This window comes from Parasteatoda tepidariorum, chromosome 4, assembly GCF_043381705.1.
Source record: "Parasteatoda tepidariorum isolate YZ-2023 chromosome 4, CAS_Ptep_4.0, whole genome shotgun sequence".
NCBI lineage: Eukaryota > Metazoa > Arthropoda > Arachnida > Araneae > Theridiidae > Parasteatoda > Parasteatoda tepidariorum.
In genome coordinates, this window is record NC_092207.1 from 82,787,759 (window position 1) to 82,813,919 (window position 26,161).

General features: G+C 30.1%; 1 protein-coding gene across 4 annotated transcripts in view; it reads right to left on the minus strand.

The window, feature by feature from the left end:
• The window catches only part of LOC107452769 (sodium- and chloride-dependent glycine transporter 2), a 45,815-nt gene that overhangs the window by 6,969 nt on the left and 12,685 nt on the right, over positions 1-26,161 (minus strand). For 2 of the 4 annotated variants that reach the window (XM_043039176.2, XM_071180125.1), the window contains exons 2-11: positions 21,287-21,467; positions 17,645-17,776; positions 14,200-14,372; positions 12,149-12,333; positions 10,645-10,777; positions 10,429-10,563; positions 9,227-9,330; positions 7,406-7,530; positions 6,419-6,531; positions 2,801-2,929 (exon numbers count right to left, since the gene is read on the minus strand). In XM_043039176.2, coding sequence (XP_042895110.1) covers positions 2,801-2,929; positions 6,419-6,531; positions 7,406-7,530; positions 9,227-9,330; positions 10,429-10,563; positions 10,645-10,777; positions 12,149-12,333; positions 14,200-14,372; positions 17,645-17,776; positions 21,287-21,467 — 1,410 coding nt within the window. The remainder of the gene's footprint in view (positions 1-2,800; positions 2,930-6,418; positions 6,532-7,405; positions 7,531-9,226; positions 9,331-10,428; positions 10,564-10,644; positions 10,778-12,148; positions 12,334-14,199; positions 14,373-17,644; positions 17,777-21,286; positions 21,468-26,161) is intronic. The other 2 variants (XM_043039177.2, XM_071180124.1) reach the window with 2 other exon arrangements.

Consider the following 26,161-nt stretch of genomic DNA (forward strand, 5'->3'; position numbering starts at 1 on the left):
CTGTTGGATGTTGTCCGCCATTGCTTCTGTGGTTAACGTCACGTTGTAATCCAACTGCAGTTGAGTTGGACGGCAATTGTAGTTCAAGATGAGCGTTCAATGACGTATACTATCAAACTCACAAATGGACCAATCAGAGGTTAGCGCTGATTTCCAGCTGACGGCGTCCTGTCCTAAGAAACCAGGCCTTAAGCTTTGCCAAATCAAGTTTTTCTCTCCCATATATTTGAATTTCTTACTGACACATACTGCCATGGGGAAAAAAAGATTTACCGAAACAACTGAAACCGAGCGAAGAAATCACGTAATCTTGAGATACTTATTTACAAAGAGTATAGTGTTTCAATTGCTTTTTATATTAAATCAAACATTAAATTATTGTGTTTGAGAATGTGTTTGTTAAGCTAACTAAGTATATATTTGTGAACATTTCTCAATCTTTTAATTTTAAAAGTATATGATTGATGAACAGTGCGTCACTGTATGGCAACAGTTACTATGGAATTATTACTGATACAGTAAGTAAATAGAGGAAAGATCATGGGAAGAAATGAAAATTATTAGTTAATCAGCATAACTATCTATTTTTTTAACCTTAAATTCGACCCTTCAAAATTTGTTTCCAGTTCTAATATTTTTTTAAAATATTTTTAAGTCAAGAAACTATTGTAGAATATTTTACTGACTTTTTATAGACCATCTTTTATCTAGAGAATTTCATGAAAGATAAATAGCTTTTGCTTAATAAAATCGCTAAGAGTTTGATTTGAAATGTCTATAAAGTCATACTGATTTTGGATTCTACTTCCTCGTAATGTTACATAACTAAACTTTATCCTTAGATATTAAACTGCATTTCAGCAAATATAAATTTAATATTTAAAAAAAAAAATTTTTTTGGATTTACTACGACGCGAAATATGCATATAAAATCTAAGCAATAAATAAAAAAGTTCTGCAGACACAAAATATTTATTTTTTCTATTATATTTGTAAAACTATCCCATGCCTGAATATAAGTCTATAAATCATCTTCCTTTCACTAGATATAGCAAAATATTCCACCTTCAAATATTAAGTGTCGAATAAGCATCTCTTCAGGCTCCCTCTTCGTCTTGTCATTTAGAGGCATAGAATGGCTACTATTTCGAAAGTTTCTGGGGGAAAAAATGTTCTTTCGAATTTTATAACGGCTCCTTCCGGGAGGGCAATTTGCTCCATTCTTCTCGAAAACCTTACGGAATGGAACATTTTCATGGTTCGCCTTTCTGCGCAGCTGGAGAAAATATCGAGACATGACTTTCATTTAATTTTATTTTCCTTATCTCTCAAAACCTATACCGTCTAAGAATCCAATACATTTCACGTAAATATTACTGTAAAAAGGGAGCTTTTTTCAATACATTTCAGGTAAATATTACTGTAAAAAGGGAGCTTTTTACAGGATCATTTGAATTTTTTTTTTTAAGTAAGTTTTTCTGATAACGCAACCTAAAAAATAAAATGCATTATGATACAATTCTGTAGCTGTCTGAGAGTCAATATTGTTTAGCAAACAATTTTAAGAAACTTTTTTATTATCTGGTATAACTTGGGTAGCGTCTAAAAAATAGAGCTGTCATTTTTTTAAAATTATATAAAAGAAATACTTATGTACGAGTTTTATTTTATATTTTATAACCGGCGTTGAACAGCCGACCCAATTCTGAGTTAACAACTATCAATGTTCAACTTCGTAGCCTTGCAATTTTGAACCCGATCCAGGAGACAAAGGAACTCATGGTTTAAGAATTCAGAGAAACTAGCATCCTTCATGGAGGACTTTTTGATGGAAAAAACCAGCATTTGCGTTACATGGGAAAGAAAAAACACGAAAACCTCCCATGGATAGCCAGACAGCAAGAAGACTAACCCATGTCTAATTCAGCGTCTGTTTTATTACCACCGGTAACAAATACGAGTCGAAAATTCACTTTTAAAAACATTCCCATGCTTCATCTAGCATGTTGTCGCGTTTTTACCTTCAGAACGAAATTTCCGCTTCAGAATATTTTTTTTTTTTGCGCTTTTGTTTTCCCCTTGTTTATATATTAACTTGTTACCCTTAATTAGTAAACTTATTTACTTCCTTTTTTGACAGCGAGACTAAAAATATAAAAATAAACTCAGTGGAGTCACAGCACAAGGAGGGCCAAAGCCTACTAATCCCATCCCACTTTTCTGGGCTCTCAGGTGCAGGAGAAGTCAGCCGAACGTGAATTAGAATTTTTTTTATAAATGTGTGGCCAATAATATTTTAAAGTTGTCTAATTTCATTATTATAATTAGAATTGTTTCAGAATTATTTTATGGCAAATAAATTTCATCTTCGTTAATAAGCATAAATTTTATGTTTATTGTTTCAAAAACTTAAACCCTACATTTATTTGTTGAAAACATTGTATGCAATAGTTCAATTTTACATAAACCTACTTGAAGAAGCCTGACATTTTTTTCTTCTCATTTTAGAAATCCCTGAAGCCTTTACCATAATTTGTGAATTGCTTTAAAGGAAATTCGTTACATTATTAATATCAACTGATTCTTAAATAATTTAGAATTTTCAAACTTAGAAAAGTGGCCACAATTTAAAACACCAATATTGTTCACTGACCTGTAACACAATTTCCTAATTTTAACCTATGCCTAATATCATATGTATTTTTTCATTCTATTTTCGATAAGGATTCAGAAAATATATATTATGGGTGATAATAATGAAACACCCTATACACATAATTTGAAGTAAAGATAGTCTTACCTGTGTAACGCATGGAAGACCTAATAAAAAGAATGTCAAACAGGAAATAAAAGTAATCAATACTTTTTTACTTTTCAAATGAGGATATTTATCATAAATGGCAGTAAAGAAATTTTCAAGGTACGAGAACTGAAAGAAAAAAAAGAGCTTCCATAAATACACTAGCAAGTGAATAATCTTTTCAAACTTACTCTTAAGAGTGTATGACAAAAATATGTAATTTTATTAAAAACCGCATTTTAAAAAAATTATTCATTGTCTACAATTATTTTCATATATATATATATATATANCACGCTTTAGAATCTATATTGTACGAAATAAAAATGTTAAATATTACCTTCCACGTACGTGATCTTTGCGCAAAATTGAACTATGAATCATATAAAATAGCGTTTAAATTGAAGATTTAAAATGATATATGAGTAATACACTAGGCTGAATATTTCTTTGGAATGTAAAGTGTAACTGAATTCGTTGTAACCAAAATGTTAGTTTAAATTCAAAAAAAGTGTTTTAAAAATAGTAGATTAAGTAAAAAATAACATACAGAGTGAAATTGAAAAGCTGCATGTATCAATGAAAATATTTTGCTGCATTATTATTATTGATAAATATTTATAGATGAAGATGTTAAATTGTTTGAGGCATTTGATTTCAATATCTTTTCTTAGAAATTTTAAACTTAGACAATTTTTTGTGAGAAGCATATATACATATATATATATATATATATATAATTCAAATTTAAAAGAATTTTCTGAATTAATTGTTAATCCACAGGAACACGAAGCAAATTTTAAGGAAATTTTGTAAGAACCAGAAGTTGATAAAATACAAATAATAAAATGAAAATTTAGAAATTTTCTTTCAGAACCATTATAGATCTCATCGATCAAATGATTGTGATCATAGAATAAAACAAATAAATGCTGAGAGGAATTACAGATATGTAAGACTTATAGCAGGATTCTCTATTTAAAACTAAGACAATTTAAAAGTTCCTGCGACGAAGTTTCCTAATTGCTCACGAATGATGTTTTCTTGCCCTATAGAGCCAAAGATTTTCTGGAAGATAAAACAATATGCTGAGTGGATTAGTCAGCCTGTCTCCAGACTTCAAATCTACTGAGCGTTCCACTTACGCTTAGGGAAGAACAATTGAAACTCGCAATCCTTTTGGGAAAACAACCTAGGGTCAGAAAACAGAGTTGCTAAGCGAGTGAGAACAATTGTCGCAGGAATTTCTAAACAGTAAGAGGAAATCATGCTGTAAAACTTACATATCTGTAATAAATTAAGGAATATTACGGATATGTAATATATTACATATCTGTTATATATTGGAATTATGTATTGCATATCTGTAATATATAATTCCAATTTACATTTTTTTTAATTCGATTCTGTGACTACTATTTTAAAACTCCGACTGCGATGAGTATTGCGCACGATCATGAGTATATTATACAGAGCGCAAAATAAAACAACGGAACACCTTAAATAACCTTTGATCTAATGATCGAATATTCTTGTACCGCGACTCAATCCTAATGGTTCGAGGGCCTAATCTAAAATACACAAATTAACTACTGAAGCAGGTAATAGTTTAATTTATGAAATCAGACACAAAAACGTACTTTCTCTAAATGAACATACTTTTTTACCATGATTTTGTCTTCGACCTTCAAATTATGAGAGATAGCCGCAATCTAGAAAATATGGTCCCAATTGTTTAGACAGCAGAGCAGCCGGAAGTTTATTCCCATTAATGTTCATTTCACCACATCTCGAGAACTTTTGCCATATCAATATAACTTTCTTATTGTAAGCAAAGCCTAAAATGTTTATTCGCCTAATGTATATTGGCGAATGTATATTATGTATTTAGGCGAATGTATATTCGCCTAAAATGTTTTCGAGTCACAGCGAAATACGTATGATATGAAATTAGGGTACGAAACTTCTGACTGCTCTCCTGCCTAAAGTATCAGGAACATATTTTCCTGATTACGGCTGCTCCCCGTGATATGAAGGTCCTTCGGAAAAAAAGTTTAGCTTATTCTGAGAAAGTACGTTTTTGAGTCTGATTTCGTAACTTAAAATATCATCTGCTTTAGCTACTTTGCATACTTGCAGGGCCGTTTTATCCATTAGGCACTGTAGGCAACTGCCTAGGGGCCCTGTGCTACAGAGAAAAAAATTGACAATGTTTCTTAAACAGTAAAAATTTAATTCGAAATTTCAATGACGATAGTCTTGCTCTGTACATTACATCGACGCTATTTTAGTACATTTCTGAACGCATTCCAAATTAGATATTAATATTATGGTAGTTAGTTCATATATAACGCAGTAATATAATCGCAAGCAATTTTATCGCGGTAATTTTAACGCCGACTAATCAGATGACTATACAGCAAGAGCAGCTTTTTTAACACAACACGCTTGAAAAACGCGCAAAATTCTACGTTGTGAATGCACACTTACTGTTCTGGTACCTACCATAGGTATGTATATTCTATGGCCATTGGCCAAGCTACCAAAGAGTATGTAAAAATAAGGCTGGCAGTACTGGTTCTTTCGTCGCTTAACTGTGGAATTCCCCGATCCGCTAAATACATACGTTGTATTGTGTCAAAATCCGACGCTGAAATTAGACAGGCTTGCACAAAGTTTAAGGAACATTATTTCGAGGACATTGAGCCTGAGTTTATAGACGAAATGGTGCAGTATAAATACCTCATCTTACAATTAGAAGATGCCGGAAAAAAAATTGTGCCTGCCGAAGAATCTTACAAACTGATCATTGGTAACATGGCACAATCAGCTTTCCCGAATGTAATGACAGCTTTGCAAATATATAGAAGTCTAATGATTACAAACGCAACTGGTGAACGAAACTTTTCCAAATTGAAATTAATTAAAAACTGTCTTCGTTCAACTATGTCTCAAAACCTTTTAAATTTATTGGCCATAATGGCAATTGAAAATGATGTATTGGAAAAGGTTAACTTTCAGGATGTCTTGAACGATTTTGTAACAAAAAAAGTTAGAAGAGTTAATATTTAAGCTTATTGTATGATTTTTTTTAAATGCATTTATTAATTACTTATATTCTTTTCGTTTGATTCAATATTTTTATTGAATAATGTGATAATATACCTATGTAGTAAAAAACAGCGTAATTATGAATAAAGTGTTGTGTTAGCGAAAAAATATATTAGGAAGTTAGAAGACGGTAGGGGGGGGGGCGAGACGAGCATTGCCTAGGGACCGCGACATGCATAAGCCGGCCCTGCATACTTGAGATTAGGTTATCGAACTATTAAGATAGAGATCTAATACGTGATCATTAGATCAAAAGTTATTCAGGTTACTCCGTTTTTATTTTACGAACCATAAAACTGTTGAAATATTATATCATTTGCATTATGTCATCCTATGTTCGTACCAAACTTTATTAAAACCACTGAAGTTCAAGAGAAAATCGATAAAATATGAATATTCTATTAATTTCGAACACTAAAGTACTTATCATATTAAAAATTTTAAAATAAAAAATACTTGCTACTAATGGAAAACTTAAATCAAAAGATATAATTTTTAAATACTCACTTCACTGTCTATAGCAAGTAAGAAGAGCATAAAAAAGAACAAGACAGACCATAATTGGGGTAAGGGAAGTCTTGCAATTGCCTCTGGATACGTTACAAATGCTAATCCTTGTCCTGAAAATAATCGATATTGGCTTCAAAAATTCTACTATGTTCTGCTCTTTTTAATTTTAATATTTAAATAAAAATGAAAAATGCTCTCTTTTATCCAAATCAGATCCTTGTAAACAAGATGAAGATGCTATAAGTTGGTACTTAAAAATATTTTTTAACTTCATCAAAGTAGTTTTTTTTTTTTNTTTTTTTTTTTTTTTTTTTTTTTTTTTTTTTTTTTTTTTTGGCTAATCTGGCTAACTTTTTAAAACGTTAAAGTAAAGTACGCCAAAAAAAGTCGGAAAATTTTACCAACGGAAACAAAAACAACGAGACAGAATTTACCATTGAGATTGAAATTTGTACCTTATGAAGTATCATTGTGGCTACCACTATATATTAAGCTTCTTATTTCTCCCTGGACTGCTTTGTACAATACGCTAAAAAGACAGATCACCCAGAATTACATTTGATCTAATGATCGGATCTTTACGCTCAAAGACTCAGACTTAATGTTTCGAAAAAATGACCACAGTTATGCTTATTAATAAGTGCAGACGATACTTTAAGTTACGAAATTAGACACAAAAACGTACTTTCTGTGCATAAACATACCTTTCTTTAACGGATTTTTATTTTTTCTCCGCCTGCTTTTGAGTCAGCGAAAAACCTTGAAATGCATGCATTTTTAACTTCATTTTTGACAAGGGTTCGAAAAAATAAGTATCAAGGGCGGTGATTACCGAGCAGTCAGTAAAGTCTTTAATTTAATTTTAGCTTTAATATTTTACAACAAAAAATATTCTTCTATCAATTTATTTGATATGCTGTTTTTGTAACTTACGGTTTCATTTACATATTTATAGTCATTTCTATTTATTTATATGATACTTACCACCTTTTGCTACTTTGCTGATGTCAATACCCATTTCAGTTGACATATTACCAAGCACTGAAAATATCACAATACCAGCTATTAAGCTCGTTATGAAATCTAATGAGCTAACTAGCATTGCATCCCTGAAAGAAAAAATAATAATTTTAAATTTTACTGAATAGAAAGTTCAAACACAAATTATTAAGCGATGTAAAAGCTTCATTTGATATTATTTTAAAAATGCAAAGTCATTATACAATAAAGCTTTTTCGGTGTACGAGTAAGAAATTGAGCAAATTTGCTATAATTTCAATATAGCTTAGTTAAACCATTTTATGGAGTAAATTAAATCTTCTTAAACTTATGGGCATGATAATAAGATTCAATTTCATTCACAAAATTTAATATAACATCTTATTTTCCCGATATTATAAAATATTTCCCGATCAGTTCAAAACAATATCGTTATTATAGTTAAATGTGGGACAATTTTTCTGACAGTTTAACATTGATATCACTATACATTCTATCAGAAAAATCGTTAATTGAAATTTTATTTTTATCGGTAACGTGTTTCATTCTTGTATTCAATGTTAGAACGCCAAGAACTCTGCTCATAGAACAAAGGGTCAGTATCATTGACCCTGATAACTGCTTATGCTTTCTCGTTTTCGACTCTAATTAATTCTAATGGGTTATGAAATACTCCGAAGATTTATCTAAGCTATTAGTGAATTTATCATTTTTCTCGTTTTCTTGAGAAACAGGAAAACTACTCAATAACTACAAAGGGGTAAGTAACAAAAAATTTATATTATCAACATGATCAATACGGAACAATGGCAGACACTACTACTGCATTAAAAAAGTGTCGATCCCTCATTTCACAAAATCTTTTTTACAGTTACGTTTACAATTTAATTAACAATAAACGCTGCCATCTATCGGTGGTTCCACAAGTATTTCCACATATGCTGTTTACGCGAATCAACGCTCGCTGTTTAAGTTACAACTTAGGTTTGTTTTTAGTTACAGGCACCCCGCAATATAAAATATTTAGCAGTTTCAATGGCAATATACTATCAATTGATATTTTTTTTGTATTTTATTGAAATTTCGAGTTTTGATAGTTAATGGTAATTTTTGAAGTGAAACTTCTAATGCGACTTCCAACAAGGTTGCGTTAAACGCTACCATGACAACGAGCGGCCTGTGATCCTTGCAGGAGATTTTAATGTGAATTTCTCGTCACCTGAAGCTGAAACGTTATTAACCTTCCTTAAAGACAAATTTGGATTGGAAATGATAAATGGTAGGAATGATCCGACAACCAAAGGGGGAACTACCATTGATGCAGTTTTTGCAAGAAATATTGAAAAAATAGAACTCAAACATTTCGTATCTTACTTTAGTTATCATAATCCCATTGTAAATGTTATAGATTTGGATATTTCTCCACTCGAAAATGATAATTAAAAGATGCGATCATTTGTGAATTGTAAGCATTGTTAATAAAGTTTGTCTTAACGAAACAATATGATTTCACTAAAAATCAATTTCTACCCCTTCCTATTTTCATTGCCACATTACGAAGTTTCACTTCTTCCGCGCGGAGGGACTCCACGCACTATTTTTTTTAAAAATTCTAATACGCGACGAGTATACACGTCATATGCACTGCAAAAGATATTTTTGTCTCTCGTCAAACTTGTTCAACTGGTTAATAGAGAAAGATATTTTGTAAAATTGATGTTTCCCTACCGTAAAAAGCTGATTTGCACAAATTGCTTAAAATTTTACTCAACATGCTCTCCTACTATAATCTTAAACTAAACTTACATGTACAGCTTATTTTCAAACTCATTGTAGCTTGCATACATGATTAGGCTGCCACAACCGATACTCAAGGAAAATAAAAGTTGTTCAGCAGCTGCTCTCCAAACCTATGCAAGAAAATTTTAAAAAAAATCTTATAAAAAGCACTTCTTAAAACAAACTTTGAAATAAAAGAATTGAGATTTGAGATTTCTCAATATCTGTTGATCGACTGATGTATTTATAATTTTTGTATTGCATTTATCTTTTTTATTTATACGATTCCCTGCTTGATTTTATGAGCAATACTAGCAAACGCATGCTATATTATTAGAGTTGAATCAGAAACTGTATAAAAAAGTACTTAATTATTTATGAATCTAGTGAACTGTAATGCCATTCCTGTATAACTACAAAACATCCAGCGTTATAAGAAATTGCACTATCTACATATAAACAAAAATCACATGCAAATTTCTTAATTGCAAAACAAAATTTTACTAGAAAGAGAAGTTGTTTTCATTGAAAGTTAGAATCACTTTTTCTAACGCATAATATTTTTAAAAAAAACTACCACAGCTAATATTGAATGCCTGTAAGCGGCGACATGCGTTGGTAAGTCATGGCATTTGTTTTTACCACGATTCAGCAGCCAATCAGGTTCGACAAACGCGTGAGATCTCGCTTGCTCACATCCAATTAAATTTGATCCGAAAAATGATTCAGCTTGGTAATAAACCTAATCTAATAGCTGTAGTATTATCCCGTCATGCACAACCACGTGATTAGACGCAAATGCGTGATTTCTGTGGTATTCTTCTCCCCGAGTAGCAAGTATCCAATTATTGAAGCTGGCACTTTATAGAATAGTACTCCTTTTTTGTTTTTTTTTTTAAAAAAAAGAAACATTACAGGCACAAAATATAACTAAGTTAAATATTATTTCCGGGTAAATTCCTTGTCATTGTATACTTTGATTAAATCTTTCACTAATTATAGTTGGTCAATGTTCTTTGGAGCTGAGAGTTAATTCAAAACTGGTTTGTTTGTTCTTTTTAGTTTCAAAAAACGAAGCAGAAAAAAAATTAGTTTTTTTAGTAAAGAATTATAAACAATGAGTTTTCCCGTATGGTATTATGAGTTAAATTCGCTCAAAGAATAAAGATTTTTATTCAAATATTTAAAAAAAAGGATTTAAGCATCATAAATCGAAGTTATTACTTTACCTGAATTTTAAGCAGTTGTCTCCAATCTGGAATTACGAAATATTTTATTCCTTCTAAAGCTCCATTCAATGTACATCCATAAATAAGTAAAATTATTAGTATTACGTAAGGGAATGTTGCTGTGAAGTATACTACCTAAAGAGTTATTAAAATGTTAACATTTAAAAGTTATTTAAACTGATATAAGCAATTAATGTAACGTAATTATGCCCATACTTTTCCAGAAGACTTTATTCCTTTCAATAAACCTAAAAATACAATTATCCAACAGAAGAGAAGAGTTAAAGCTAAATCCCACTTGATGGTTCCAAGATTATCGATACTGGGTGTAAGTTGAAGAACATACCGCCTAAAAATTGAATAAAATATTTGTAAAATAAAGTAAATAATAAACCACATATTGTTTATGCAGTAGAACCTTAATCGATCGTTCCTCATGGGACCATTTATGGCGAACGCTAGATACGCACTGTGGGCCAGAAGACCATGATCTTTGGCCAAAATTAAATTTTCAACTGAAATATATGTAGGCAGTTTTAATATAGCCCAAATTAAGTATTCATAATCATTCCAAACATTATAATTTACTTTTTGGACAGATGAGAGTACAATGTAATGAAAAATAGGTTTAAAAAAATTTTTTAAATGTAACTTTTAAATTTTTATTTCAGAAATATGTACAGGAATTTCACCTTACTGTTACATTTTTATCAGAGTAATTAGTCTGAAATTGTAGTACACTTTTTCAATTTGTTGGATTAGTTAATACTCTTGACAAGCTTATAGTTTATATCTTATCATTTGACATTTTACAATGTTTGAATGACTTTCGAAATTTACTTCCAAAAAGTTCCACCAGGTAATTAGCTAAACTTTTTTTTGTTGTCTTTGATGTTTCTTCTTTCGATAAAACCTGCCCCATTTTGCCCGTATTGCAAAGGTGGGAACTAAATATAACGAAAAACAAAAATTATGTTTTTTTCTCATGTTTTTGCGTTATTTTGTAATTAATTCCAGTCATTTTGTAATATTACTTCGGAAATATAATTTGCTTTTTATTTTTAATATAAAATTACGAAAATTATTATATTTCCATTGCTATATTTAATAATTTAAACGCACTACATTATTTATTTATTTTTTTTTTTGCTCGCCATATTTCAGCCGCCATTTTGTTTTTTTGGGTATTTTTAGTGAAGTTTAAAATTTCAACTATTAACTCAATTTACCTGCACATAAAAACCCCTAAATAAAAAACCCCAAATTTTGAAAAATTTTTTATCGAAATACTAATTTTGGCCACGAAGCCTTGGAATTGTGATACGATAAACAAGTTTCATTATCGTGTGCAAGTTTTTTTTTATTCATTTAATTCGTTATTTTATGTGTCAAATTTCGTTTTATATATCAAATCATCCCCAAAAATATTTTACCAAATTTGTGGTTAGTCCCTTTAATCATTAAGATAGCGTAGAAATGCAACCTCTTGATCAAAAGTTATTAAGGGGTACTCAATCTTTTTTTTTTCGCACATTGTAAATATTTATGTTATTTATAACAAACTCTATCCAAAAGAAAGACATTTTTCTCAAAGTTCAAGTAAAATGCACCAGAACTACATGTATCTAAACAAAAACGGCCTTGTGTAAAGAATAATATGTAACATGAATTAACATGAAAATCGAATTGATAACAATGAAACATAAATAACAAAACCTACTCCCAGAATTGCTCTGAGGCTGTTTGAGTTCCATTGCTGCAAGCATTTAAGGCATTTTGATATTCCAGAATTGATGTTGTGATTATTTTATCCTTCCATGTATCATTTGTAACTACAGTTGCATTGACATCAGTGGAAGTATTATAAGTAGACGAAAACAAATCTGGAATTTCCCAGCAAGATGTCTGAAAAGATAATTTTGCTTTATCACTTTTGTTAATAAAATTTTTTATACTAAATAAAACATGTTAAAAAGTTGTGTCAGAAGTAACTTTTGCATTGATAGTATTTTATAAGATATGCGCTCAAAACATAACTAATGTGTTAAATTGTGAAGAGGACGCTGCGAAAAAGAACTGAATAAAAACATTCTTCTATTGATTTAAATTGCCAAATGCAAACATTTTTCGATTATCTGGTATTCCACAGGATCCTGGGGCTCCGTGGGAGGGTCACAGAGGTTCCAAAAGTTTAAATTTTTCGAAACGAATTATATTTATATCATAACAATGAACCATAATTTTTTTGTTGTTCATTTTTATTAAATTATTTAAGTAAAATGCCAGTAAAAAATGAAATGGCAAAATGTATTTAAAAATTGCATCAGTAGTTTTCGCCGAACTTTCTAACTCAAAATAAAATAACCAAATTTAAAAATAACAAATTATGTTTCTCTGATGGCTATTTGTTTAAGAGTTCCTTTTCGAAAACTATAATTTAGCTTTTTTATTCATTTTCAAGTTATACATGCACAAAAAAAAACAAATTTAGAACTTGAGTAGATAATGCTCCAGGCCTGCGAATTCAGCTATTTGACACAAAACCTATTAGAATTTTATTGATAAAAAGATTATTGAAAAATATTTCATTCTTCACATTAAATATTATCAACATACTTAGTTGTCTTTGTTTGGTTAATAAGTTCACAGCTGCTAATAAATTTTATTTTTTTATATTTAGGGTTCCATCAAAAGATGCTAAATCATTTAGGGTTCCGCAGCAATAAAAATTTTAAAACCACTGTTCTAGACTATTTATCCTGCACAATTAAGGGTAAAGGTTGACTAGTACCATAGAAACTACATTTTACAGTACTTCAAAAATTCCCCGTACTTTCATAGTGTATTGGAACTTATTTATGCCTCAAACTAATTCATGAAGCGTAAGGAAGAAGTAGGCCAACATAGTAAAAAATCTTAGTTTTTCCAAAAGGAAAAATCTGACATCGATCTCTTCCTCAATATTGTTTCCAGATGCTTCCTTTTTCCATAAATGCATAACTTCTTTGATAGATATAACTTCTTCACCAGATAAACACGCAATATTCAGGAACATTTTATTGCCTGCACAAAATTTTTCTGTCGCAAATGGGATATCTGCAAGTATCGTAGTGTGGTATCTCGATCTTGATTGGCTGTTGAAACGTGACATTTGTTTATGTTAGCAACTGTCCCTTCCATTCTATTTCGAGTAAACTAAGCACACCAAGTATCAATTATCTTAAGTGACACATTCTATATTCTTTCACAATGATTCTTTTATAAATATTTCAATCCTTCCACGATATTTTTCTTTAACACAAAGACAGGTGCGAAGTCATGTAGAACATAAACAAACTAATTATGCATCGAAGTTACCAGGTACACAAATGCGGCGCTGTGTGATACCACGCTGTATTTAATTAATTTCACTTTAGTTAACATTCTAACTTATGTGAAGAAACTTAGTTTAACTTTAACATGCCATTTTCCTTATAAGCGATCATGTGGTGCTGACGTCATAGCTCACAAGTGTTGGTATCCGTAATCTTCTTCTTGAAGTCCAAATACCCAATTGACAGAATTGTTTTGTTCTGTAAATTATCAGCCCTCTTCTTAACAAAATATCTCCTGCCTGACCCATTTAAAAATTTGGCAAATCATTCTTTTTTTCCCAAACGCATCGGAATCTGGTTTTGCACAATTAGCAAAATTCAAAATATATGTTCGTCGTTCTTCAAAAAATAAATTTTATTTTCTAATTACAATTTCAAATAATAATTCCTTTCTTACCTGATTGTTTTTGCGAACGTAGCAGCCCTCATCGGCACCCCACCAGTTTTGGCACTCTTGCCATGGCACTTGAGCTCTGAATGACTGTCCGATATAATACAACGTATAAGCCATAATAACATTGTAATAAATAGCTATTAATACTGAAATAATTATCATAGCAATGCCTACCCCTGAAAAATATCAATAAATTCTTCACATTCAAAGTAACCGTTAAAAAAATATCTTGCTAAACTTAAAACAATTCAACGTTAGAAAAAAACAAGGGATCTAATTCGGAGCAATTCTACAAATAAACGCCAATAAGGCGGCCAAAAAAAAAAATTTTTTTTTTGCGGGGGGTACGCTATTTCTACATGAATTTTCTTCTTTTTTACACCCTAAAAAAGCAAGAAAAAAATCGTGAACATGAAATTTTTTCTTTGTGACATACTTTAAGTGACGAAATACCAATTTTAAATTTTTCCCGATTTTTTCAATTTACGAACTTTGATTAAATTTTTTTATTTTTGTTTTTTATACTAAAATATAATCTTATAGTATGAAATCTCCACAAATACATTTTAGAGAGACGTTATAATATTATATTTATGTGAAAATCGTTTTATCTGAATAAATGGCTCAGATTTATCTGGCTAGATTATATTTTAGTATAAAAAACAAAAATAAAAAAATTTAATCAAAGATCGTTAACTGAAAAAATCGGGAAAAATTTAAAATTGGTATTTCTTCATTTAAAGTATGTCACACAGAAAAAATTTCATGTTCACGATTTTTTCTTGCTTTTTTAGGGTGTAAAAAAGAAGAAAATTCATGTAGAAATAGCGTGCCCCCCCCCCAAATGTTTTTTGCCGTTTATTTGTAGTAATGGCGTTTATTTGTTGAATTGCTCATATGACTAAAATTGTCTTCATATAGTATACTTATAACTTTTGAATTGATCTGTTATATACTTACCTGAAGCACTGCATATTTACTTGTCTGATTATAACTTTTGAATCGATCTGTTGTATACTTGTCTGAAGTGTTTACTTTGAATATAACTTTTCACAATATGATCAATTTATTTCATGGTAAATTAAAATTTTCATGGTTTAAGAAACCCTTCTTCCATTTTATCGGTAATCAATGCTATGAATTAAGTTTAAAAAAAAATAAAAATAAATAAAAATAAAAACAAGAATTAAAACTTTATGCAAATACTAGGGTGGTTAAGCCCACTGTTCGTTGACGCTTATCAACCCCGATGATTGCTTCGTAATAATTGTTGTTTCTTGTCATAAAACTGTTGAAATTATTCAACTAAAAATATATGTGATAAAAAGAACACTTGAGCCTCCAAAAACCCACGTTTAAATATTTCCCTTATGATACTATTAAGATCTATTATTGGACATAAATCCTTTTTCTAAGTAATCATTTTTTGGAATATTGTAACATTTGAAATTAAAAGTATATTGTTATAACAAATTTGGTGCATTCGCAACTGTAATTTAACATTTTTGCTTACTAAACGGACGGATATATTTTAAACACAATTTTTGCCTTCATTACTTTGTGCACTCATCTCTAAATCATTAAACGAATCTCTTTAACAGTAATTCATAATAGTATAATGTAATTTGTACTAAAAAGTACTAATTATAAAATGGTTAATAAGACCAAACACCAATTTAAATAACTTTATCTCAAAATGTAATGTAGAATTACGTTATTCTAATAATAAGAAGAAGAACAATCTTCTTAAATTCTTAATTTAGAAAACAAGCGAAATCAGAAACGTAATAATGACAGTACCTTTAATTTAAGAATACCAAAATATTTATGGGTAAACAATAACTTTTATAACTTATATCAATTTTATGCTGATAACAATCAAACAAATAAGAAAATTAATGTGAGAAAACTGTATCTTATCATGTGATTTTATGGCCTAAAAAATGCACCGACAACAGTGGAAAACTGTGCTAGACCATTATGTTTCTATGTTATACAATGAAACGTAATACATATTATTAATGTGTTTCCAGTTTTTGAACCCTAATAACTTAGAGTAACTGCGGTACAAATACTGAGTAAAAACTTGTGAAAAAAGAAATAATAAGCACATCAGAGGTTGCATATTGCGTACTGAAATAATTATTATAGCAATGCCTACCCCTGAAAAATATCAATAAATTCTTTACAATCAAAGGACTAAGTGAAACCACTATCAAAATCAATCGAATCATTATTTAAAGACTGGTGAAACTTGGAGGCGTTTGTAATGAATATCTTTAAATTTCTCACTGTTTCGTTTAACGATAAAACACTTTTTGATATTTTTAATGAAGCCTTCCTCTCTAGTAATATAATAATTTTCCACTGTTAATGAGAACTTTTTGCTTTATCTCTAAATAGAATTTAAAAACATGTATTAATGGAGGACATAATGGGGCACTCTATATGTTTAAATTATTGTTAAAGAATTTATGATATGGAATGTTAAATCTCGGCTATTCTAATCATTTATAGAGAGTATAAAGTTATTCATTGCCCGTGAAAATTGAAGATAAATTTTGATTTCATTTCCACTTTCATTCATGCTTAAGCAGCTAAGTTTTGGGTCAGTTTTCTGAGAAACTATTTACTTGATTTTCAAAACTTTTTCCCGTTTTCTTTTCTTTTNTTTTTTTTTTTTTTTTTTTTTTTTTTTTTTTTTTTTTTTTTTTTTTTTTGAAATCTTCCATTGTACAAAAATATTACTATTTAAAAACAAAACTGGAAAACGTCGATTTCGAAATTAAAACTTCAAATCTTTTTTTAAAAAGAAATGTCTTTTTAAACAGATAAAAATGTACGATTGAACAATAAGAAAACAAGGATGACAAGAAGGACGAATCAAAACCAAAAGTTTTTTAATATCGGGTGTAATTGATAACGAGGTAAATTTCATTTTACACAAAAAAAAATTATTTACAAATTAAGTCAAAAATTTTGTTAAGTTGTCGAGTCCAAATGCCCGCTAAAAATTATCTAAAGTTTGTCTCAAATTGCTCGTAAATACATTTAGAATAAGAAAATAATTAAAAAAACGTTAATTACAAATTTTGATCGACACAAATATTGTGCTCTTATTAATAATTAATTTTGAATTCCCCGCTTAATGATTAATTTTTTTTTGCATTATTTACTTGCAATTTTTAATGTTTAATTTCATAAATTTTAATTGAAAATATTAGCACTAATTTTTCATATTCCGATTTTTTTAATCAAAATAGCGTTAATAATAAGTATAAAAAATAATGTCACAGAAATGAATTTCACATGAATAGCAAAACAATGTGAATAAAGCGTAGATAAGGACATAAAAATGAACATTATCCACTTTGTTTTGCGTTACCCATGTGAAGCACAAAGTATACCATAACTTCCAGTGCAGTTCAAAGTAGGCCATAGATCTTACCCTTTGCTATAGGGAAACATCTCCAAATCCTTACTGACCCACAGCTTGAAAATTGGCCGAGTGCTAACTCAGCAAAAAAATGGGGTTTACCAACCAATACCAATAGTACGATGTATGCAACAAGAAAAGCTCCTAAAGATATAAAAATAATAATTATGACAAAGAAATATAGACAGATATAAATTTGAAAGAAATATAAGGAACAATTATAATATTAAGCAATCTATACGTATAACGCAACCCTGGAAAATCTAACGAAAAGGCTATAATCTCACTATAATCAAAGCTGTTAAAATTTTCACTGTAAAATTACGGTAAAATAACCGACAGCAGTCTGTTCATCCAATTAACCGTAACATTTACGGTATAGTACATCTTTTACTTACACGGTTTTGAAACTATTTACAACTTGCATTATTTCAAAACGGTAAAAAACAATTTAACTGGACAATGTGCTACCATCTATGCGTAAATAAGAGTATCGTATTCTAATATAGTCCACGGACGCAAATTAGGGAGACTGAAAACTCTTTATGTGTTGAAAAGAATTGAGAAAATATTGTGGTGCCAAAGCAGGAGCTCGAACCCCCGTTCCGTCGGTCAGGAGGTTGACGATTAGCCCTCTCGGTTATAATATGTACCTAGCTACTCGGAACTAATTGGCTTCATGAGGTGAGCTTAATTGATTAATAAAATTTTGCGATGAAATTCTGGTTCTTTAAAGGTATTAGGTGAAAGCAGTTAATAAACGGTTTTCCTCACATTTAACAGTTTCAATACCATCTTATTTATGATTATTTGACTGTTTTATTTGAATATGGTAAGATAACCATTAAATAAATTGTTATCTAACCATTTTTTCCGAGAAATTTCTAACAGTGTAACGTAACTCTTGAAAATAAGTTGAATTTTTCCCTATTGCTAATAACTATGTCTCCATTGCATTAAGCAAACGAAATTGAAGTAACTCTTAAAATGTAAGATATTTGCTATAAAAAAAGAATTAAATGATTGGAGTTAAATTTTCAGGTCATGGAGTGACAAAAAAATGCAGTTTACGAAACTTTAATATCCATTGGCAACGAATAGAAGGGGCAATATTTGGATAAATTTCTCAGACTCTTTAAAAAATGTGTAGACATAATCCATTTCTTTCATTCGAATAAAATACAGATGGTTGAAATGTTGCTTACTGAAGAAAAATGGAGCATATTTTTCATCATTTGCAAGAGTCATTTTAAAACCTATACATTATTTACTTTAGTTCTAAAAAAAGTAAACTGAGAAATATTAAAAGAAATTATTTACCTTACGAATTCGAGGTGTAGAATTTTACTGCAACGCAAAACGTGATCTATCTTCAGTTTTCTTTTCAATCTAAGAGCATAACGCAAAACGAATTTGTACTGTGCTCACTTTTCCCAAAGAAATGGTTGAGTTCGATATTTATTTGCTGCTTATTCTTTTNTGTGTAGATGTAATCCATTTCTTTCATTCGAATAAAATACAGATGGTTGAAATGTTGCTTACTGAAGAAAAATGGAGCATATTTTTCATCATTTGCAAGAGTCATTTTAAAACCTATACATTATTTATTTTAGTTCCAAAAAAAGTAAACTAACAAATATTAAAAGAAATTATTTACCTTACAAATTCGAGGTGTGGAATTTACTGCAATGTAAAACGTGATCTATCTTCAGTTTTCTTTTCAATCTAGGAGCACAACGCAAAAAGAATTTGTATTGTGTTCACTTTTCAAAAAGAAATGGCTGAGTTCGACATTTATTTGTTGTTTTCTTCTTTTTTTTTAAATCTTAAAGTATTTTTTAATTATATTACGTATCTACAGATAATGTATCAACCTGGTAACACCATCACGCTTACAAATGCAAACGCAGTAGCTAAAAACAGACTTCTATCTCACACCTTTAAGAAGCCTGTTGTCACCAACTTCAGCTGCCCCAGAAATTTCACATCGGTTATAGCCTGACTTATTAGAATCAATCATATCTGAGAGCTGAAGATTCTCCCGGACAAGACCGGGACATGTAATCGTGCAGAAACTGCACTGATGTCTTGTTAACACCGAGGCACATTTTCAAGTGCTCAGCACTTACACCACATGTTCTGAAATTGGAAATGGTGCCACTTGAGGACAACCAAAGATCTGTTCTCTATAGTTAAGAGGCACAGAAGCTGGCGGCTATAATCGTACAGACTTTCTATGTTCTTTGAAAATCCATGGACACGAAATCAGCAACAGCAACAAGCAATGTTATATTTTTCATTCGTAGCTTTTGCTTATAAACTACAAAGTTTTGTTTGTAAACTACAAAATCTAACAATTTAACGATTATTTCATACAAATATTATTTATAAAAATGCTTTATAATTGCAATAAATAATTTTCTTCATATTTTCTCAAATTCCTTTAGCTTGTTTGCCACCCCCGGCATTGACATTTTGCGGAATTGATTTCTGGTGTAGTTTTCAAAATAAATATCTGGTGAGCAAATTTACTAATACAAGCGAGGTAAACTTGTTTTCTGTAATGTTTGCAATATTAATTGAGCGGCCTCTGCGTCATGCCATATGTCTAGGTGTGGTTGGTGAAAAGATAACAGTTCCTTTTATGCTCTAACGTAAAAAATACTAACACTGGGAATACTTTTTTCCTGCTTGTCTTTCACGTTTGTATTGGACAGACAGACATGGCCGATTGAGCCTGACTGAATGGGTATATTTCCAAAAGTCTCCCGGGTTGCTTAGGGAACTTAACCTATTATTAGTTAGAAATTTTACTGAAGAGGAAGCAATGAAAGTACATTTAAACACCTTACACCAACTCTACAAAAACAGAACTAAATGTAAATAAGTGAAAATAACTAAGTTATTTTCCCTTTTCCCAGTGATAGAGAAGTGTACGGTATTTTTAGTAGAATTTCAAAACTGAAAAAAGTAACTTTAAATGACGATACTCCTCATAGTCAGGTCCTCAAAGTATCATAGAAAGATTTAGCACGTTCAAGTATCATTATGTACTCTCATGTATGCTATGTGCAAGCTATGAAGAGAGCAGTGTATTTGTCACCGGCAAACACTCAAGTATGGAGTGCTACGCGAAAAAAAACTAAATCTCTTCGGTTAAACTCTATATAAGCTTCACTTAGCAGAGTAATTGTTTCGCACGTGCGCAGTGTTGATTTAGTCAAATAAAACAGCGGAGTAAATTGAAAGAAAGAAAAGAAAGGGCATACCACCTATTTCACTTCGGTAAACTTTATGAGAAGGTTGAAAATTTCTGCTATAAAGAGTTTAGAACTTTATGAATTGATTTCAATGACCTTTGTATTTGATGTAAATGATTAGAGTCTTATAATTCACATTTTAAATATAATAAAACTTTTTAGTGTTATTACGTGATTCCAAAAGGCGTTTCTAAATTTCGAGAAAAAAAGAAACTTTAATTTTCTTAAGGAAACAATTAATCCTCCCATTAAAATGTTTTTTGTTATTAATAAATAATGTTTAACCAACCAAAAATCAGTTGATAACTATTTAAGATCAGTTCATGATTCCTTCTGAATCATGTTGAAATCGAACTAAAATATATATGGTTCTGGAATAATATGGTGCTCTCACCTCCACCATTTTTATACGCAAGATACGGAAATCTCCATACATTTCCAATTCCTACTGATAAGCCTATACAGGAAAGCAGAAATTCAGCTTTATTGCTCCATTTATCTCTGGTTATGTTTTGCTGTTCTGGAACTATTGTTTTTTTGTCGAGGTTGTTGTTTAATGTCCTTGATGAAAGAACCTATAAATTACAAAATAGTTGTAAAATATGCGACGAAAATAACAAGATTCTAAAAATAAAATGATTTACCTATATACAAATAAGGGAAATAAAAAGATGTAGAAATTCTTCATTTTAAATCTCGTATTTAATAAAACTGTATAGATTATTTAATGATAATAATGAAAAAAAAAACTAATTTCTTTTTGAATGGTGTAGATAAAAGAGTACGGAATGCATTAAACATATTTGATATTTTCTTACAAATATTTTCATGCTAAAAAAAATTATTTTGTAATTTTGCTTCGAAATGTCCCGTATGTAACGCAACATAGTGATTTATCATTTTCACGTAGAATCCTTCACTTTAGAATAACACCATTATGCAACTAAAACGAACTTCTTCGACTCGATTTATTCGAAACCGTTCGATTGCTATGGATGGTGTTTTCAATATAAGTGTAAACAACAATCTCGAGCTCTTGACCTGCTCAACTTCCGGCTAGGAAGTTTACAGCTTCTTACTTCAGCTTATTCTGCTAGACGATATTTTCACACAGATATATCTGTTTTTAATCAAAGAAATGAATCTTATAATTCCTCAGCTAAAGTCTGCTGTATTACATTAGATATTAATGGTATTAAGTAATTCTGGTGAGTTTGAAATGAAAATTTATTTTAATCATTCACAGAAACATTTTTTAAAAATATGACATGTTTGCCAGATTTCGAAACAACTCTATTTTTTTCTGTCCGGATTTGACCTCTTTTTACTTGTTTATTACTGTTTGTTTTTGTTACAAGCCGTGTACCATCATACGTTGGTGTTAGCATACTGTTCAAGCTACGAGACTAAGTTCATATTACAAATTATCATTTAGGCTTAAATTTCGAAGTTGCTGACAAGGTAATAAGTGTTTTATAACGTTTTCTTTCTCTCTTTTTTTCAAATGTTAAGATGCACAGCAGAATACTTGAAACTCATTCGTAAACACGAATAATAATTAAGGTAACTAACACTATGTATATAAGAAGTAATACTCAAAAGAATCTCAAAACATAATGAACACGTTGTAAACCAAATGGCCTCAAAATACACCGGAAACAGTAACCCAGAAGTATTGTCAGTAAAGAGGTTGCAGCTCCCCCTAGTGTTGAAAACACCATCCATTCGATTGTGACTGGTTTCCTAGTTCAATTGTAACATTTGGTCACTATCGAAGTAAAGGAATTGTCCGTCGAAGGAACTTATCTTTTAATGCACGTCACGTGTGCTATATTCTTTCTTTGCCACTAAAAAATCCATAAGCGTTTTCTCAACTAGAGGTTGAGAGAGAATTTTTTAATTGTGATTTTCAAATTAGCTTCTTCTCGCAAAGTTTCGTTTTTACCATAGATATTTGAGTCTGTAATCATCCAAAACATTTTTTGAAAAAAAGCATTTTTTAAAGCATTTCTTAAAAAATATTTTTTAAAATAGAATTGAATCTTTAGTTTAATTTAGAAAAATTATTTTAAATGATCTCGGTTACCATGATGAAGATTTTTCATTTTTAAGATTATCCTTATGAAATGTTTTCAGTTCTTATGATTAGAAATTTAAAATTTTCAAAATATGATAAAAAGTACTTTTTACATTCGTCGCAAATAATAATAATAATTTCCATCCTTTTTACAATTGAAAAATACTTATACCTTAAATAAAACACATATACCTAACCAGATTGGAAAACGTATATCTGCATCAAGAACGGTTAAAAGATGATATGATATTGCATTTACCTTGAGAAAAATCCTTATTATTGAAATATTGGCAATTTATTTTTAGTAGTAATAAATAGCAAGCATGAATTAAAAGCAACTATTGATGAATATCGAATCATAGTTTCGGATTTCTAGCTCGAAATTAAGTATTTTAATATGTAATTCGAAATATTTGCATCTTTTAGTTAAAAAAATTTTTAAGAATAGTTCAACGAGCGCATTATTTATATAAAATTGTAATGAATTGTTTGTAACATAAAACCTACTTTTTATCTTTCTATCGCTCTGGTAGCTCTCCACCAACGCGAATATAGAGAGAGTATAGAATCAAGTTTATAGTTTGTCTAAATTAAGAACTCCCCTAGCCGTACGTCTGGACTCGTGGCGATGACTATGGTAACGAGGTATAACTATTTCAAGAAGGGGTGAGGGGTCATTGTTAAGGACAGATTTTGACTCAGGTCGGCAAGAGAAAAGGTCCGAGAGTGAAGAAAAGCTACCCTCCTTGAAATGCGCTGTTCTTGTTTTTATAGCAGCAGACGGCCTCAGACTTTGTTGCGGGGGGAGTTATTACCGTAGACTAACTATATCTGCTTCATGGTTGGTCAGAAATATATGATTAACAGTATACAAACAATAACAAGCTTCCTAAAACCGGAAGAAATTTAGGAAACTTTCGGTGTATTCCTCCGCTTATGGTAAGCTTACGAGGCAAAGTGTGTAAAAGCTTAATATTCTAGGAAGTTTTATTACAGTAATTTGTGTTTTAATTTACGCTTAATTTTACCATTCATAAGAGTTCCCTGTAATTTATAAATTTTTGCTGGTTGCGGACCTAAAAAATTTTTTAAAAATCAATATAAATGAAGTGTAAGGTTTGCCATGTTTTGAGTATTATCCCTTATTTGGCTATAGTTGTGTAAAATATCACGCGTGTAATTTGTTGGGTTGCATCTTAGTATGCTTGCGTAGTCTCCAAATTCATTGTCTGTTTCGTTGAGTTTTAAATTGATAGAGCGCTTTACATTGTAAACACTACAAGTACAATAATATTGGATGGCGTGCTTCTTCAATCTTAGTCGTAAAAATCAATCTGAAGTAGTTACTCGGAAGTCTAACGACGAATTTTTACACCTACAGCCGTCTGTCCTTAGTTTTACGCAGTCGACCACCCACAGTTCTATCGAACTTAGCCTTCGAAGACAAGAAGCAATCGTGCTGTCACGTGACAAAGAACGTTCGAAACGTTTCGAGTTAGAATCAGGAAACAGACTTTCTTTTTAATAAATCAAGCGAAAACCACTCATTCGATCCAATTTTGTTTCAGTTGCATAAGGCTGTTTAACTGTGATCTGCGCAACGTTCCGACAGAACAATCTCGGTTCTCCTCCCAGTTTGTATGTAACCATGGGGGGATTTTACAAGTCAGTGTTAATTCCCTGATATACCTATGAAATCTTCCAGCAATGTTTTTGCCTGAAATACTATATTTCTACGTGTTAGAAAATGGTTTTGTTAAAAAAAAGGGTTTAGTTAGATTCGTTGAGTTGAATCCCTGAAAAAAATCCTCATTCAATGCTTCAGACTTCTATTTTTCAGCAACCATTTATTAAGGATGCGTATAATACATAGATTAAGCTCTTAGCGTAGCATACCATAAGTTCGCGTACTTTTAATATGTGTAGAGACCGATGTTATTCCATAATAACTACACTGGGCAAAACATACGTACTTGGACCTGTGGTATGCCACGTGAAACTGATTAATTTCTCGAATATTAATCTTTAAAAAACGGCGTTTATCATGATACAACCTGTCATTTTAGTCCTCTTGTAATACCAGCCATAAGCAAAAGATTAAAAACTTCTTAAAATTTTACTTGGAAAAATACGTGTATAATTTTGAAATTCAAATACAATAAAAGGTCATTCGAATTAAATATTCATTCGGTAACAATATTATAATAATTAAGGTTACATATCTAGGAGTATTTTCAGATTTTTCTTCTGGTTCAAACTTTTTCTTAAAACTAGAATGATGGAAAACATGAATACATTGAAAAAACAATTTCATTTTGGAAATACGATTGCGTAATGCATCTTATATTCATTATATGTGAATAAGAGAATAAGAAAATGTTTTAGCTGTAAATGTTTTTTAGTGTGTGAATCTGACGCAATAAAACAGTTAAGTTGTTCAGTTTGATGTTGTATCTTGCCATTTTTGTTTGTTTCTTATTATTTCTTTAGCTTGTTCGTCAATAAAAAAATTCATTGAACTTAAAGAATGCCTTCAAAATCTTCGATAGAGTAAAACTATAAAATACTTTGTCAAACCTACTCTTACTTTCAGACTGGATGTTTGTTGCAATTCATAAAATACATCTATGAAAATACAAATTGTTTTTAATTTTTTTATGTTTCATACATTAAACTTTAACAAATGTTTATTTAAAAGAAAATTCTTAATATGACTTTTAATTTATGCTGAACATGTCGAAAAATATTTTAATTTTCTTTCTTTAAGAATATACTCATTTTTCATTGAGAACAAAATGGAAAATTACTAGCGCAAAAAAACAAAAAAAAAGAAGAAAAAAAAATGTGTGTATATATATACAATGGGTCATTCTCACGAAAACTGTCATTTTTCAGTTCATAAAATCCCAAAAAAGTAAAGTGAATAAAAAGCTCTGAAACTTTCTATATTAATAGAAATATGTAATGGCATTATAAAGAAAGTATATATCCTATAAATTATACTTAATATTTAAATTAATTAATTTTTTAAATAATTAATTTATAATTATTAATTTATAATAATTAATAATTAATTAATTAATTTAATAAATAAATTAATTAGTTTAATAAATCAATTTATTAATTTATTTTTCAAATTAATTAATAAGTAAATTAATTATTTTCACTATTTAAAAAGTGAGGGACTGACAC